Source organism: Schistocerca piceifrons, chromosome 11 (genome assembly GCF_021461385.2).
Source record: "Schistocerca piceifrons isolate TAMUIC-IGC-003096 chromosome 11, iqSchPice1.1, whole genome shotgun sequence".
Taxonomy (NCBI): Eukaryota; Metazoa; Arthropoda; class Insecta; order Orthoptera; family Acrididae; genus Schistocerca; species Schistocerca piceifrons.
Window position 1 is genome coordinate 84441051 of NC_060148.1, and position 19059 is coordinate 84460109.

At 41.7% G+C, this 19059-nt stretch overlaps 1 protein-coding gene across 2 annotated transcripts in view; it reads left to right on the top strand.

The window, feature by feature from the left end:
* Positions 1-19059, top strand: part of LOC124720037 (cation-dependent mannose-6-phosphate receptor-like) — an 81476-nt gene that overhangs the window by 22467 nt on the left and 39950 nt on the right. For both annotated transcript variants that reach the window (XM_047245292.1, XM_047245291.1), the window contains one exon: positions 11725-11882. In XM_047245292.1, the coding sequence (XP_047101248.1) occupies positions 11725-11882 (158 nt within the window). The remainder of the gene's footprint in view (positions 1-11724; positions 11883-19059) is intronic.

Here is a 19059-nt window from a genome sequence, read left to right on the forward strand (position 1 = left end):
TTTATTTGTAGTGTACTGTTGCTATTTGAGTTTACATATTCTCATTTGGAGGTAGTGAGTGAAGCTGTAGGTGCTAGAAAATGACTTGACAATCAGAGAAATCAGGAAATTTCTGACATTCTTCTGTTTGAGGTCAATAGAAAGGTGAAAGCTGCGGAGACAGCGAGAAATATTTGCATTGCGTGTGCAGATAATGCCACTGGACAGAGCACAGCAAGAAAATGGTTTTCTCGTTTTGACATGAGTGACTCTCCACATCTGGAAGATCGTACGAGTATGAAGAAGATTGTTTAAACGGATTAACCCACAATGATCCACTTTAGTGTACCGTATTTACTCGAATCTAAGCCGCACTTTTTTTCCGGTTTTTCTAATCCAAAAAACCGCCTGCGGCTTAGAATTGAGTGCAAAGCAAGTGCAAGTTCTGAAAAATGTTGATGGATGCCGCCACAACTAACTTCTGCCGTCGAATATATGTAGCGCTACACAGGCATGCTTTGTAGGCACAAAGATAAATACTGGCACCAAAACCTCTCCGTTAGTAAATAAATTTAAAAAAAGGTGGAAGACGAGCTTTTTTCCTCCGCCCCGAGTTTCCACCACTGCATTTTGGTACATTATCCAATGAAGTAAATACAAATTTCGTATTGTTCATCTTCGAATGTAGCAGCATTTCAGTGTGCTACGAAAATCCGACTGGCAAGACTGTTTGGCATGTTTGTCAATATGGCCAACTCTACGTTCTGAATTTTTTCCTACCTATGAGAAGAGATGGTTGCTAATAGGAACTTTTATGAATTGTGAATCACATGCAGTATTCTCTTCACCATAAGAATAATACGAATATAAACATTTTGCCATGTATTCTTTCGTGTTTGCTGCTATCTCGTTTAAATCCTGTCTGCCTAATAAACTACGAAACTAGAGAGAGACAACAGCAAACGCGGAAGAATATACATATCATGTCGTGTTTATATTCATATTATTCTTGTGCCTAATAGTGATACAGTCAGAAATGAAGCACGGCAATTGACTAGATTTTTAAATCCAAGAGGACTCTAATTTCTGTGCAGAAAGTAATGTACTAAAGAGGCGTCTGCAAAGATTTTCAAACGGAGAAAAATTTTCGCTAAACTCTCACTCAGAACATCTTCTATCATACGCAGTTTATTATTTGGTTCTTGTTGATCATTATCAAAGAAAAGCAGCAGTGTAAATAACAACAAATAGCAGTCTCTTGGCAGTGGTTCACTAATGAGACGATGCCTCTCTCTCTCTCTCTCTCTCTCTCTCTCTCTCTCTCTCTCTCTCTCTCTTTCTTTTTTAAATTGTAAGCGGCGGTAGTGCGCACAAAAGGAAGCCATGCCGCGAGCGGCGACAGGCCGTAAAGACACATTATCAGAATGCGACAAACAATGCATGACACGCACAGTAATGCATTTTCAGCTTAGAGTCACGTAAACACCTATAACAAAGAGAATGGCACTTATCAGATCAAAGAAAAATAAGCAATCAATTCAGACCAGACGAAGCATGTGAAAAAGGAAGGGTACCCGTATAAATACGGACAGAGCGCCTGACGCATAGCAATGGCTACATGGTAAATCTTAACTGCTAAGCTTACAACTCGAACCAAACTACTGTAGCTGTATCGTCATTCATTCGACCTAAATTGTGTCTCATATTACAATAGGCGAACTTGGAGGTGCGGCCTAAAGCTTTTCTCTCCCCTTGAATTTCATGTCTCAAATTTCAGGTGCGGCTTAGATTCGGGAAATTTTTTTTTCCTTGATTTCGAGTCTCATTTTTCAGGTGCGGCTTAGATTTGAGTAAATACGGTAAATCAGAGGGTGGTCATATGCGCATTTCTGCTTTCACATCATCAGGTGGCTCGTAATCAACACTGACCATTCCTATCTTGTATCGTTACTGGTGATGAGAAATGGTGCCTACATGCTGACATAAGAAAGAGATATGATTGAGCCCAAACAAAGGACTGACTCACCATATGAAGACCTGGGCACACCCTCAAAAGATAATGTTATGCATCTGGTGGAACAGGGACAGTGTGGTGTACTACGAATTGCTTCCCTTAGGTGTAACAGTCACAACTGACATTTATTGTCAACAAGTGAGACATCTTACAGACACAATCTGAGAACAGGAAGACTACAAGAAGTGATGCTATTCCATGATAACACCCACCTGTATTCTGCTAGACTGACAAAGTCACTATACGTGAGTTGGGTGGGGAAGTCATTCCGCATCCCCCTTATTCATTTGTTCTTGCCCTCTGAGATTTTCACTTTTCACACTCTCTCTCGAACAAATTCAAGGGTCTCCTTTTCTGGATGAAAATGTGCTCTGAACGCGGCTCGGTGAATTCTTCACGTAAAAACCAAGTGACTTCTTTAATTGGGGAATCAGGAAGTTACCCCGGCATTAGCACACTGTTGTAAATAGTGAAGGAGAACATATTGATGAATAAAGTCTCTTTTATGTGTATGTGTTGTGTTTATTAAACTTATGGAAAAACACTACGAACTTGTGCACCACCCTAATACACATCATTACACTGTATGCTGCTACCTGTGATTATGTTGTAGTACGATACTACTCAAATGCCCTTCACAATTCTGTGGCACACTCCTGTTCTTTTGGTGAAACTTTCTGTATTTCTTTTCAGCATATATACACCTCTAGTTATGAAATTACGAGGAGGGATCAAAACGGGATTTATGTTCCTGAACATAGGACTGGCCCCGCACTCGCGATATGCTTAGGCGAAACCGTTAGAAGTGAGGAGAGTGTGCTGTTAGATATTTCCTGCCATTTTGTCATTAACGCTCACAATGTCTGAGCAACAGGTGCACCCCTCCATTGCACAACGCGTAATTATCAAATTTCTTTTTCGTGAAGGAGTTACAGCAGTGGAAATATGTCAAAGATTGACTGCTCAGTTCGGTGATAAAATGTTATTAAGGGCACGTGTGATTGCCTCGCATAAAAAGTTCAAGGAAGGACAAGAATGTACGGAAAATCAGCAACACGATCGCCGTCTTCGGACAAGTATTATAGACAAAAACATTCGTGCGATTAAAGACATTATTGACGACGATCACCGGGTGATAGTATCAGAAATTGCACAAAAAGTCGCAATCAGTTATGGGAGCTGTCAAGCAATCATCACAAACGACCTACAGTTCCATAAAGTGTGTTTCAGGTGGGTCCTTAAACTTTTGACCAAAAATCTGAAGTTGAGACATTTGGAGGTTTGTCAGAGGCTTACAGCAAGGTTTGAGGAAGAAGGTGATGCATTGTTGAGTCACCTGCGACGAAACGTGGGTCCACCACTACACCCCAGAATCCAAAAAAGGCATTAAGGAGTGGCAAAGGAAAGGGGAGCAGCACCAGTGAAAGCCAAGACTCGACTGGCAGCTGGCAAGGTTCTTTCAACCCCCTTTTTTTTTTTTAAATCAGCGAAGGATTTTGCTGATTGATTTTTTGCATGAATGATGCAACTGTTGGACAAGGCGAGAGTTGCATATCGCCGCAAAAGACAAGACCAATGGATTCGACAGGTCATCCTCCTTCACGGCAATGCGCGAACCCATATGGCAGCTCTGTCTCCAAGCTACAGGAAATGTACTGGACTACACTTGATCATCCTCCTTACAGCCCAGACTTATCGCCCTGCGATTTCCATTTATTCGGACCACTTAAAGATACTCTAGGAGGGCGACAATTTGAAGATGACGAGAGTGCGGAAGACTTCATGCACGACTGGCTGGTGACACGACCCAGTTCTTTTTATGATGAGGGCATCAAAAAGCTGCCCATATGCTGGGACAAATGCATTTCCAAAGCAGGAGACTGTGGAAAAAAAATTATAATTGCCTTGAGTATTTCAATAAATGAATTTAAATAAAAAATAAAATCCCGTTTATATTTGATCCACCCTCGTACATACTGAATCTCAGCCTTGAGCTCCAGAAGTGGTTTGTTGGGGTACACATGAGGTTTCAAATACCCCTACAGAGAACAGCCACATGATGTCACATCACAAAATTGGTTGAGAAATCACCGCCAGGGAACTTAACACATAACAGGTCACTGTTACAATCAGTGTGTGACAGGTTGCACCAGCATGTTGAAACCAAACCTATTTGGCATCCACATATTCCAGTTTGTAACACAAAACTCTGTTAACGTGTAGTGGTAGCATCTACTGTTCACTGTTAATGCCTCCTACGAAGAAGTACAGCCCAGTTACATCCTCAGCTCAAATATCATAAAACACAGTCACTCATGAATATACTAGTGTCTCCATAATTAGTCAAGGATTTCTATGTCTCAAATCTTATAATTTTACCATCCACCAGAAAGTGCATCTCATCAGCGAACATTATGTTATCGATGAAAGTGTTGTCTTTATTTCTCAAACACCCATTTCGCAAATGCTTGGTGCTTTTCATGATTGTTTGGCTTCATTCCTAGTGTCATGTGGATATTACAGGACCAACGGTTCAGATCATCTTTCAGAATTCGTTGCATGCTGTTTCTGGGAATATCCAATTGTCGTGAATGTTGGCAATTAGATTTCATCAGCCTTAACAGCAACGTTACAGCTCATGATGGGGAATTTTTTGCAGAATGACTAATTCAAGGAGTCAGAGAGTTTAATGTCCACAGTTGAACCAGTTTTCTCAAATGAAGCAATCAGTTTCATGCTGTCTACTTATTCAATGCATTATTTCGGCCAAACACTCCACAAAATTTGTGAATAGTCTGTACGATATTCACCACATTTGTTATAAGTTTTCACTATCACAACATACTTTTCCATTGCGAATTGCTCTGTTACTAACCACAAAGGAGGTAAACGAAAATCGTGCAATGTTCGGTGTTGTAAATTTACTATAACAGAAATGGTAGGCTTTTTGTAAGTAGTGTTCTTTACGGGACACCCTTTATAAAACTAGGACTCCACACTCTAGCAAAGGATTGCAGCAATCAGTGGCAGGGGCAGTTGTGACCACTTCATAGATTTCACAAGTGTGGGCAAATAGCAGAGATCGGTTGCCGGTTGTGTGGGAATCCCAGGCAATCTGATGGATCGCATATGCAATTTGTGCGTGCAGTAAGATTGCTTGGTTGGTTAGCAGCAATGTGTGGCATTACTGTTGCCTGGCTGTGACTCGTTTGTCTAGTTATAAAGCGTGCTTGTGTAGTTTTGTGTTGTTTCGCTTTGCCCATATGGAGTAAGAACTTTGTTACAATTTGTAATTATTCTGAGGCCACAAACCACACTGAGAAGTGAAATGCCTTTTATATTAAGAAATAATAGAAAATAACCGTGATTTTGCAGTGATAAGCATTTTGAACCTCCTGTTGTAGATACGGAATTGATGGGAAGTTCATAGAATAGTCAAAATACACTGGGCTCTGTCTGATGGTTTTGAGTTATTTGTGAAACACTTACAGGCATTATTAAAGTTTTTGACTTCTAAATATAGTGGCATACCATAATATTAAGTGGATATTTTAATTCAAATGTGGGCAAGTCCCTTATACAGCTGTACTAGAGTCCGTTGTCGCTACAATTTGTAAGAGGAGTTATGGTAATTAGCAATGCTGCTATTGACAGTGTTCCTATAGACACATTGAGATTGGAAAACAAATTGTGTAAATATTTGCACAAATTGTGTAAATATTTGCAGTTAAACTATATGTCTAATGGATGAAAGAGGACTTGAGGACTAAGAAGTGGAAAAACAAACTGAATTAGCACACTGGAAAAAGTCCACAATCCACATGGCATTGAATGAAGAAGTGATATCTTCTGTAAAGTAATATAGAGTTTCCAGGAAAAACATTTCAAAACAAGTGTAGTAAATTAGAATTCTGATCTTTTGTATTTTGTAATTTATTTTTTGCTAGTACCTGCAGGGAAAGAGAGAGAAAATGCCACTGCTGCTAAATGTAGCAGTTCATTTTTCATAGCTAAACTTCTTGGTGTGAAATTTTGTTTGGATTTTTTGTAGTTTGAGTGTCACCTGACCCCATTTTAAATGCTGCACAGGGTAAGGACAGCAATGGGGCTGTCATCTTTTATCTTCCTTCCCAGCTGATTTTATTTCAGACTTGATCTGCCCTAAGCATATTGGCTTCTCAACTATTTTGATATATGGTCTCCCATTGTGTTAGTTTTGGTCCACACTACTTATTTTATATTGTGAGCATCCCCTATCCGTCACCTGCGATGTGTCTGAAGGGAAACTAGCCAACTCCACAGATAAAACAAAAGTGATGGCATTTTAAGCTTTGGAACCCATAGAAGCCAAAACGTTTCTAGATATTCAAATAATTGATCAATGAGAGTGTTTAAAAACATAGGGTACAGTTTTAAATTTCCCAGGTCAGATGATGTAGAGCTAAAATTAGACAGATTCAGAGGATCAAGTAGGTAAAAAGACGAGGGCTAGTAGAAATCCTTGGGTAACAAAAGAAATGTTGAATTTAATTGATGAAAGGAGAAAATATAAAAATGCAGTAAATGAAGCAGGCAAAAAGGAATACAAATGTCTCAAAAATGAGATCAACAGGAAGTGCAAAATGGCTAAGACTGTTCCTTAGAACTGTTCCTGTGGTGAACAGAAAAAGAAAGCAAGACTGAAGTGCTTACAGCAAAATACAAGATCACATCAGGCATTATATAACGGAAAGAGAACAGAGGCAGCAAGGGTGTGTAAGAAAAAAAGTGGAAGCCAAAAGGAGAAAGATAGAGATGGAAGAGCACTAGCAAGGAATGAGAGCAGAAAGTTTTATAAGAAAATTATAGTAGTAACTCAGGAATATGGACCGTATATAACAGCATGTAAGGGAAAGAGGAGAATTTGTTGACAGATAAACAAGATGATGTGGATAGATGGAGAGAGTACTTCTGGGCAATCCTAGCAGGAGTGTGCAGCCACTGTACTACACGGCAGATCCGGAGATAGAAGAACCCACATTAGTGGAGGTACAGAATGTAGTGTAACATTTAAAAAACTGCTTAGAGGAGATACAGAACATAGTGAAGTGTCTTAAAAAACTGCAAAGTACCAGAAACTGATGGAATAACAGCAGAACTGTTAAAAATGGTGAATTGGTCTCTCTAAGAAAAACAACAAACTTATTAAACTGATATGGAACCAGAGAAGAATCCCAGAAAAGTGGACCTTAGGGGGTAATCTTACTAACCCATAAGAAAGGAGACAAGACTTGTTCTTCAAATTACTGAGGAATTACCCTGCTGGATGTAACCTGTAAGATTCTTTCTAGTATTATTTACAACAGGCTAGTTCCATATGCAGAAGAGATTCTGGGAGAATATCAGTGTGGATTTCTCTCATAGGTCAACAACGTTCCCTTTTTAAAAGCAGTTGATTTATCCACTACTGGCTTGCTAGGCCTATCGCAACTTCACCAGAGCCCCGTTAGCCGTCACGTTTCAGGGTTCCTATAGGGCCTTCCCAGCTACCGTAGCAGTCCTGGGGCACACGAAGTCCCCGCTGTACATCGCCCCTATAGGCAGTCCCCTACTTTGTGCCGTTGCCCATCTCCCACGACTTGGACGAGGGGTTGGACTTATGGGATGCATTAGGGGGCTTATTTGGAGCAAGGAGGTGCCACAGAAATCCAAGGGAATTATATACCGAACCTACTTTGTCCCCATATTGGCATACAGAAGTGAGACATGGGTAATGCACAAAAGCGACAAAAGTAGAATACAGGCTAGTGAAATGAAGTTCCAGAGGAGCAGGTTGAGTGTAACAAGACGAGACAGATTGCGAAATGCGTATGTGAGGGAAAGACTAAAGGAGGAACCAGTACAGGACAGGATAGAAAAATCAAGACTGCAGTGGTATGGGCACATGAAGAGAATGGATGAGGGAAGAATTCCAAAGAGGATGTTTGATCTGCAACTGGAGGGGAAGAGGCCCAGAGGAAGACCAAGAGATAGATGGGTGAAGGGAGTGAAGGAATGTGCGACGAGAAGAGGAGAGAACTGGACGAAGGTGGAAGAGGGGGAATGGTGGAAAGACAGAACACGATGGAGAGGCTTGTGTTCCCGACAGACCCAGCCAGTGGCTGGAAACTGTCTAAGATGATGATGATGATGATGATGATGATGAGGTCAACAACGGATCACATATTTGCGCTGAGGGAAATAGATGAAAAGGCAAAAGAGTGTATTATTGAGCTTCATAACCTCTACGTAGACTCCAAGCAGGCCTTCGATAGTCTTGATAGGGCAGAAATGCTAAATGATTCCTACTGCTTGGTATACCATCTAAGTATGTTTCACTTATCCAGGCAACATTGGCAGGTGCCAAGGTTGCAGTATGAGTGGATGGGGAACTCGGCCGTTAGCATTAGTAAAGGAGACAGACAAGGTGATGTCCTTTCCACACTACTTTTTAATCTGACTCTTGAATAGTCATTCAATACCATCAAATACCTGGTTACACACACACACACACACACACACATACACACACAGTCAACCACGACACACTATGTGATCAAAACTATCCGAACACTTGGCTGCAAATGACTCACAAGTTAGTGGTGCCCTCCATAGGCAGTGCTGGAATTCAGTATGGTGTTGGCCCACCCTTAGCCTTGATGGCAGCTACCACTCTTGCAGGCATACTTTCAATGTTTCTTGAGGAATGGCAGTCCATTCTTCACAGAGTGCTGCACTGATGAGAGGTATCGATGTCGGCCGGTGAGGCGTGGCGCAAAGTCGGCATTCCAAAACATCCCGAATGTGTTCTATAGGATTCGGTGCAGGCCAGTCCATTACAGGGATGTTATTGTCGTGTAACCCTTCTGCCACAGGCCTTGCATTATGAACAGGTGCTCGGTCATGTTGAAAGATGCAGTCACCATCCCTGAATTAATCTTCAACAATGGGAAGCAAGAAGGTGCTTAAAACATCAATGTAGGCCTGTACTGTGATAGTGCCACGCAAAACAAGGGGTGCAAGCCCCCTCCATGAAAAACACGACCACACCGTAGCACCACTGCTTCCGAATTTTACTGTTGGTATTACACACAGACTGGCACATGACGTCCAGTGGGCGTTCGCCATACCCGCACCCTGCCATCGGATCGCCACGTTGGGTATTGTGATTCATCATTCCACACAACATTTTTCCACTGTTCAGTCGTCCAATGTTTACGCTCCGTACACCAAGCGAGGTGTTGTTGGCATTTACGGGCGTGATATGTGGCTTATGAGCAGCTGCTCTACCATGAAATCCAAGTTTTCTCACCTGCCACCTAACTGTCATAGTACTTGCAGTGGATCCTGATGCAGTTTGGAATTCCTGTGTGACAGACTGGATAGTTACACATTACGACCCTCTTCAACTGTCAGCAATCTCTTGTCAGTCAACAGACTTGGTTGGCCTGTACACTTTTGTGCTGTACACGTCCCTTCAAGTTTCCACTTCACCTAGGGACGTTTACGAGTGTGGAAATATTGCATACAAACGTATGATGCAAGTGACACCCAATCACTTGACCACATTCGAAGTCTGTGAGTTCCACAGAGTGCCCGATTATGCTTTCTCACAATGACTAATGACTACTGAGGTCGCTGATATGGAGCACCTGGCAGCAAAATGCACCTAATGTACCTAATGTGAAAAATGTATGTTTTTGGAGGTGTCTGGATACTTTTGATCACTTAGTGTATGTATGTGCCTGTGCTGATAATGCAGCAGTTATTATCAGAAGAAGAGCTTCACTAGAGAGAATAATATGTGAGCTGAAAGAAGTCTCACTATCTAGCGAAAATGGAAAGAAGACTAAATACATGAATCTTACCAATTTGAGAAATAACAACTTGAATAAACTATCAGCAGCTGGTTTCAATTTTTAATAAATGTGCAGAACTTTGATTATTGGGGATCTAATGTTAGTAGGACAAATTCCGTGCCAACTAAAATAAAACAACACATTCTGTGGCAATAGATGCTTCTGTGTGTTTAAGAAACTTTTGGCCTCTAGTTTTTTAAATAGACAACTGAAACTTCAAATTTATAAGGTCATGATCAGGCCAGTTGTAAACTGTGGATCTGATACATGAACACCTGAATGCTGATGAGCAGCAGCTCAGGATATTTGAATGCATGGTTCTGTGCAAGATCTTCGCGACAGTTCAGGATAACATTGTTTTCTGGAGATCTAGAACGAACACTGAGCTGGATCACCTCGTACAAGGAGCTGATGATGAGCAATAAATAATAGGAGAATAGCCTAACTTGGACACGTCCTCAGGATGGATGCTGGACAAACTACTAGGAGGCTTTTGAATGTAGGCCAACTGGAAGAAGACAGGGAGAAAGGCCACGAAAGCAGTGTATAGATGACGTGGAAGAAGATATTAATCTCTCAGAGTTAGGGGATGGTAGAGAACTCCATTATAGAGGGCATAATGAAGGAAAATCGTTGAAGAGGCTAAGATAGATGCAAGGTTGTAACACTGTGAGCAGATTAGTATAAGTACATAGTCCCAACTGGACTCATCACGTCAGATGTGGTATATCGAGAGGTTGTAGCAATGGAAACTTGTACTGAAATGCAGGAGGATCTGCAACGAATTGACGCATGGTGCAGGGAACGGCAATTGAATCTCAATGTAGACCAGTGTAATGTGCTGCGAATACATAGAAAGATAGATCCCTTATCATTTAGCTACAAAATAGCAGGTCAGCAGCTGGATGCAGTTAATTCCGTAAATTATCTGGGAGCACGCATTAGGAGTGATTTAAAATGGAATGATCATATAAAGTTGATCGTCGGTAAAGCAGATGCCACACTGAGATTCATTGGAAGAATCCTAAGGAAATGCAATCCGAAAACAAAGGAAGTAGGTTACAGTACGCTTGTTCACCCACTGCTCGAATACTGCTCAGCAGTGTGGGATCCGTACCAGATAGTGTTGATAGAAGAGATACAGAAGATCCAACAGAGAGCAGCGCGCTTCGTTACAGGATCATTTAGTAATCGCGAAAGCGTTATGGAAATGATAGATAAACTCCAGTGGAAGACTCTGCAGGAGAGACACTCAGTAGCTCGGTACGGGCTTTTGCCGAAGTTTCGAGAACATATCTTCACCGAGGAGTCAAGCAGTATATTGCTCCCTCCTACGTATATCTTGCGAAGAGACCGTGAGGATAAAATCAGAGAGATTAGAGCCCACACAGAGGCATACCGACAATCCTTCTTTCCACGAACAATACGAGACTGGAATAGAAGGGAGAACCGATAGAGGTACTCAGGGTACCCTCCGCCACACACCGTCAGGTGGTTTGCGGAGTATGGATGTAGATGTAGATGTACATGTAGGGGTAGAGTTCACACTAGATATGAAATAAACATTGTTGCGACTGATTGCGGCATCCTTTACTACTCAAAATGAATACAGTCGCTGGGCACAACTGTTTCCTTTCAGAATCAAATCTGATAAAAGACTAATTTATCATGTTTAATAACTTTAAGTAACTGTGCTATCTAGTAATGCAGCTATGAACAAAAACAAATCATGGGATGATAGCTTGTATGCTGGCTCCTTTCACATCATATTCAAGAAGTTGTACCTACAGTGTATAGCTTATGGAATGACCGTCTTCGTCTCCCCAATCTGATGTCCCATCTGTCTCGCCACAGGTATGCCATCACCCACGACAGTGTGAAGTACAGCATTTGTGTGTGCTGCAACGTGACACCGCGGGACTTAAACGCCAGTGTGGAGGCGACACCAGTCTCCGGCAGCAAGAAGGCAACCGTCTACGGGCGGAGGAATTGCAGCCACCTCGCGCTAACTGGTAAGTATCGTAGCTCCCTGTTGTGAATCTACATTGGGAGAGCTCCTACAGACAGGCTGTTTCAAAAACAGGTGTGTGTGTGTGTGTGTGTGTGTGTGTGTGAGAGAGAGAGAGAGAGAGAGAGAGAGAGAGAGAGAGAGAGAGATAGTGTGGGTGAGTGAGAAGTCCCCCGTATCCCCTAATATAAAATGCTAATTGATTTAATTTGTTTTAGCACAAGTACTTACTTACACATTGTGTGACCAGTATATCAGTATGTTTCCCATCATGCTGTAAACACATTTCCATATGCCTCCATGGTTTTCTTGACACATTTTTGAGCATGTCTGGTGTTATAGTGAGAAATACATCCTCGGCAGCATTGCACAGTTCTTTCATTTGTAGCGTGACGATGGCAGGCACGTGTGCTGTAATGACTTCCCATGATGAGTTGTCAGATGTGATGGTATTAGAATTTCTTGATGGCCATTTCAAGGGAGCTGGTGTTGCTGATGAACCACGATGCTGCAACTGTTTGCGTTCTGTGAGGGAGGCCGTTTTCCTCAAGCTGAGGTATTAACCACATTCATAAAACATGTAGACAATTTGCACTATGAACGATCCCTTCAGAAAAGTACAGTCCGTGCAGATATTGTGATGTCATCACTCCCCATTTCATGATGTGAGACGAGTTCTTTTCTAACTCGACTGTGTAATGGGAGTTCTCTTTGGTCTAAACGACCATATTTCTAGCACGTGAGGTGTGATAAATGGTACATTCATCTGAGAACATAACCTTGGCACAGCTTTGTGCGTTTGGAAATTGAGTTAACAAATCAAGGCATGATAAAATGTGCTCATTCTGGTCTGTATCTGTTAACTGATTGCAAAAGGGTCTAACCTTAGGGTCTTTCTTTGTGTGACCTCGTATTGTTGCCCTCAGTATGCTGAGTTCCGAAACACATTTGTATGTTAACTTCGTAGGGGATTGTTTATTCGAAGCAGAGATTCCGACACTTGTTCCTCCTCGTGTCTTCTTCCTTCCACTCTGCAGTTTGTCTTTAACACTGCCAAAACCAAAAGCACGTCTTTCCCAGTACAGAAGTATTGCTTTTTGTCGTGGAGTCTCATTAAATCTTTCCTAGAATATTCCCATAATCTGTCTTGTTGTGGGCTCTTCATGTTGTTGTTCGCGCATCCACACACTTTTCGCTAAGTGCTACTCAATAGTGTACTATGACTGCTCACATTTGCCATGGCTACTTATTAAAAGTCAACTGCAACTGTGAAAACATGTTTACATGAATTCCCACAATTGGTAAGAAGTAACATTTGATATTAAACAGGGTTTACGAGGGTGTGGGGATTTCTTTCCCATGCTGTACATATATCAAAGAGTGAAAAGTGTTGGAGAGAGGTTGTAACCGTGGCATTGTGTGTGTTGTGTATTGAACCGGGGACTTAGAAATGACAGGAAGGCTTTGTCCTGCTGTAGCCCACAGTGGTTCACTACCCCATAACAGGCCACAGCAGTCCACCCACCTCACTGCCACCCCACGCTGAACCCAGGGTTATTGTGCGGTACGGCCCCCATTGGACAACCCCCGCCCCCTCTGGGAACATCTCATACCAGATGAGTGTAACTCCGATGTTTGCGTGGTAGAGTAATTGTGGTGTAGGAGTAGGTGGAGACAGTGTTTGTGCAGCAGTCGCCGACATAATTTAACTGAAGCAGAATAAGGAGAAGCAGCTCGCATTCGCCAAGGCAGATGGAAAACCGCCTTAAAAACCATTCACAGGCTGGCCAGCACACCGGACCCCGACACTAATCCGCTGGGTGGGTTCGTGCTGGGGACTGGCATGCTAATCTTGGCATACTCATTGATTAATTATAATTTTTTCAATTAACTTATACTGCAGATCTAAAACAATTTTTGTCTTTACGTACATATCTTGGATCAAGTGTTTTGGGGTATCCATTCTTTTTGTTTATGATCCGTAACTGCTCCCTATCTACCACACCAAAAACTGTTACATAATCAACATTTTCTCCTCTCCAGTATCTGTTTTAAGCTAAGTATGTTATCTGTGCAAGATCTCCCCTTCCTGAACCCTAAATTTTTGAAACTAAAAGTGTACTGAGGCACCGGTAGTAAGATGCCAGTTCACAGAAGTGTCAGTAGGGGGTCTCTCTGGGGGAGCCTTGCTTATTCATTACCTAACTTGCAGCAGGCCAAGTTGTCTTTTCCATAGTTGTGACAGGGTGTAAGTTTTTAGGGTTCTGCAATTCTTTCAGTGTTCCACTTTTCAGTTTTTTGCAGGAACTGATACACCAACAAAATAATTTTACTTTAGCCCGTACTGCAGCAATAAGACATAAAGGAGAAAATAGCGTCAAAATAAAACCTTAGTTGCAAAGAAATTGCACCATTTACAACAACAAAACACATTGCACACACAAACATCTTTTGATAGCAAAATATGTCAAAGGTTTTGGGATAAAGACTGTGCAATACTTCATAACAACAAACTTCTTTTGATGAGCGTGACTTCACAACTGTTACACTTCTAATAGATCGTGGGAAAAATATTGTGAATGGTGGTTTGAGAAGCATTTCCTTTTAGGCAAGGTGAATTATGTTATGTGAGAGAGAATGTGGAGTGGATTTCGTAAATCACAGAGCTTATGACCTTTATTCAAAACATTAACACTTTGAGGACCAGTCATTTACACCATTATGTAAAGTTTTACTGGTAAGTTTGTGTTCAATATAACTTCAAGGGAAACACACTAAAAAAGACTGAGGTTCAAGTTAATTTACAAATTTATTTCAGTTATTTCATATATTACAAATTGTGCTGTAATGATGGCAAAAAGTGTAATTACCCTTTAAAAAAAGTGCGAGGTGAGTTCTTGAGCAATATCACACGTAATTGGCTTTTCTATTGAAAAGTCAAACTGTCATGGCATGCAAAGAGACATGTTGCAATCAGAGAAATGCCAATTTGCTTCTTTTCTGCTTGTTTGGCCTGTGAAGTGCCTCATCTTCTCCAAACTGTGACCCAAACGGCTCTAATGTTTGCTACTGCTTCTCTCAAAATAATTCTGTAACTAGACAACAGAAGGCAGCACCTGTATATTGATTTAAACCGATAACTTTCACGTTTGTGTGTTCGCGCTACTTGAGTGATGTTGCTATTGGCTGACTACATCATGTGTCCTGTGCCCTGAATATCTGCTGTCATTGGCTGGTGAAATCACGTGACGTGACCTGTGGTTGGCTGACAATAGAGCGCTGCACAGCACCATCTCGATTTCAGTGCTTCAGAAGCTTCTGTGCTACATTTGGTGGAAACGGTATTTATACTTTTGTGATATTGAAATATGCAGTGTTAATCAAATATCTTTCTAAAACACATTGTTTTTTTGCTGGGTTTTATCACCTCAAGTGCCGGAAGTTCTAAGTCAGTGTATAAAATCTTTACCATCCAAAGGATTGGTAAGTTTTACAGCTCCAAGAAAAAGTATATTATGAAAAAATGTACTTTCATCCATGATAAGTGTACGAGGGGGGACCCAAAAAAACCGGAATTTCTTTCTAGAAAGCATATACTTTAATGTTTTTCAAATACAACCTAATCTCCTTCGAAGCATTAATACACTTGTCCAAACATTCATTCCAGTGTTCGAAGCGCCTTTTAAATTCGTCCTCTTTGATACCTGCTAGCACTTTCATGACATTACTTTTTACGTCTTCCACATCCACAAAACGCTTTCCTCTCAAGTCTCTTTTCATCCTCGGGAATAGGAAGAATTCCGAGGGTGCTAAATCCGGCAAATAGGGCGCGTGGGTCAAGGTAGTCGTCTTCGTTGAGGCCAAAAACTGGTGAAAGCTGAGAGCCGTGTGCGCGGGAGCGTTGTCGTGATGCAGGAACCACACGCCGGAATCCCACAAAGCCGGACGTTTTTGCAACAAACTTCTGCTGAGCCATTTCATAACCTCCAAATAGAATTTTTTGTTTACTGTCTGGTTTTCAGGGACAAATTAAGAGTGTATGATCCCTTTGATGTAAAAAAAAAAAAAAAAGAAAAAAGAAAAAAAAAAAACCAGACCAATATGGTTTTCACATTCGATTTCACTTGTCGATCTTTTTTTGGTCAAGGTGAGCCAGGTGACTTCCATTGTGATGACTGTTGTTTACTTGTAGTAAAAAAGACTTGTCCATTTTATGTTCACACAGAGCGAAGCGCGGAGATAGTAAGCACGTCCATACTTTCTCATTCTGGAAACATCCCCTAGGCTGTGACTAAGCCATGTCTCCGCAATATCCTTTCTTTTAGGAGTGCTAGTTCTGCAAGGTTCGCAGGAGAGCTTCTGTAAAGTTTGGAAGGTAGCAGACGAGGTACTGGCAGAAGTAAAGCTGTGAGGACGGAGCGTGAGTCGTGCTTGGGTAGCTCAGTTGGTAGAGCACTTGCCCGCGAAAGGCAAAGGTCCCGGGTTCGAGTCGCGGTCCGGCACACAGTTTTAATCTGCCAGGTAGTTTCACATCCATACTTGCTGACGTACTTGGACAACTGATTGTTGTGACCGAAAATGCGCTGACCCCCTTCTCACCCCCATGCCTCTACTGCGGCAAAGAATATATCTCTGCCTGCGGAGTCTTTCACTTTGCACTTGATTTCTCGATCAGCATAGTATTGATAGAAAGGAAATAAAATACGTTGCCTTTGAAATTGCAGACACACTTTTATTATGCTTCCAGGGGTTGCCAGAATATTTTTACTTGGAAAGGGGTAGTGTACTCAAAAAGGTTGAAAAACACTGCTCTGAGAGATAGCACATCGGAGCTACAACACATGAAATATTAGTTTACTTAATTGCATGAATAATGAAAAGGTTTACAATCCTTTCCGACAGCAGTTCTTGATAATGTACTACTGTCATTGACTATTAAAGCATTGCACGATGCACTAATTGTCAAACTGTTCTCTTGAAGTACAATGTTAGCACTTACAGAAATACATTTCCTTTTGAGACTTGAATAATGCTTTAGTCCTACTCGATGATGACTGCTTCAGCTGTGGTCGAGAATTTAGCGCTTCCGTGCTCGGCTCTATGTTGGCCTCTATGGAGGGTGCAGCTGTGCTGAGAGAGATGGTTTTCATTAACCTCTCCCATTTATCATTGCGGATTGCAGTGACATATCACTAATGTTTGTGACATCCGTGTACACAACTGTGGTGTGGCACTGTCATCTTTGGTGGACAGTACCACACTTTGGAACTAGTGAGTGGTTTCTTCTGCTGCTTTTATGTGATTATTTTTTACAACTGCCCTCCACAATGCTAGTGTGTCCCTGTCCACGAGTACACGATGTCTGCCCGGTATTGATTTATCCGTGGTTATTCCTTCACATTTCCACATCACGACCACATTATAGTGCGTGCAAAATCCCGTTGCTGCTAGATGTGCAGAGGGCAGGACACACTTAGGGAGAGTGGTAGTGGTGGAGTTTACGGACAGGCGCTGTAGGAGAAATGCCTGGTGCTAGTGGGGAACTGCTGTTCTAAACTGAAGCCTAAGCTCACATTTTCTGTAAATACTAAGCGGGCCACACCCACACTTGCACGGTGGCCGTTCAAAAAGATATTTTTCGCTGAAAATGCAGTGATTTATTTTTGCCTGGCTTGTTAGCCATTTGTAACTTTCAGAGAAGCATCAGGAGTGGCGAATTTTTGAATAAAACGTACACATTTCTGTGGTTGCCACGTTAAAATTTGTTTCTTCTGCCAAAACAACAGTGGAGTTTACACTGTCTCACCTCATTAACATCTTGTGCAGACACAGTTGCAAAAGAATTCTGAAAAAGTGGTTTATTAAGCAAGGAACTGACAAAAAGTAAGGTCAGTAGCTTACAAAAATGCACATTCTCGGTACAAAATAAACACCTAATGTCTTCATTTATGTTGTTCCAAAACCCGTAGCATTTCTAATTTCATCAGCTATCGATGGCCCTCAAAAATTGCATACTTTCATCAAAAATGTCTGTAGTTAGTGCAATAACATGGTAGATATTGAAAATTCCAAAATCTCGTTTTTGTATCTCCCATCAATTATGAAATATGAGGAATGTTGTGTATATTTCACTCTGGCTTTATCAGTGGGATGGCGCGATTGCAAATGAGTGTGCTACTCTCCTCTTTGCATTCTGTTATTTTCCAAAATCTCGTTTCTGTATCTCCCATCAATTATGAAATATGAGGAATATTGTGTATATTTCACTCTGGCTTTATCAGCGGGATGGCGCGATTGCAAATGAATGTGCTACTTCAGATCAATTTTCTCGAGAATGGTGACAGACAGAGACCTCTAGCCAAGTCTAAAGAAAAATTTAGTATCAATATAATGGAAGGAAACATTCCACGTGGGAAAAATTATATATAAAAACAAAGATGAGGTGACTTACCGAACAAAAGCGCTGGCAGGTCGATAGACACACAAACAAACACAAACATACACACAAAATTCAAGCTTTCGCAACAAACTGTTGCCTCATCAGGAAAGAGGGAAGGAGAGGGGAAGACGAAAGGAAGTGGGTTTTAAGGGAGAGGGTAAGGAGTCATTCCAATCCCGGGAGCGGAAAGACTTACCTTAGGGGGAAAAAAGGACAGGTATACACTCGCACACACGCACATATCCATCCACACATACAGACTTATTTCCGAAATATGTCTGCTTGTGTCTGTATGTGTGGATCCAAAATTTCCATACACAAAGCAGTTATGGTGATCCTACGATTTTCTCTAACCATTCTGTCAACTCGTTCGACAAGGTCGGCTGTAACGACAGACTTGCGTCCTCGGCCCCCTTTATCGTGCACGTCATTTTGGCCATCTTTCAACTTTCAGCACCATTCACACACAACACCATCAGTCATGAAGTTATCAACTTACACTAGGCTCATTCTCCATTGAATTTCTGCTGCACTATTCCCTTATGTTTGAAGGAACCGAATTACACTTCGTAATTCACACTGGTGGGAGCAACAATGACGGCAGCCATTTTTACGTGGCTGTAGTGCAATGCAAACTGAGTCGTTGAGGACGGCAACGGCGGAGTGTGTAGTACGAGAGTTGCGCAGTAGCCGACAGTGCATGTCCACTTTCTGCCGCTCGCATAGCTTCTATACTAAGTGA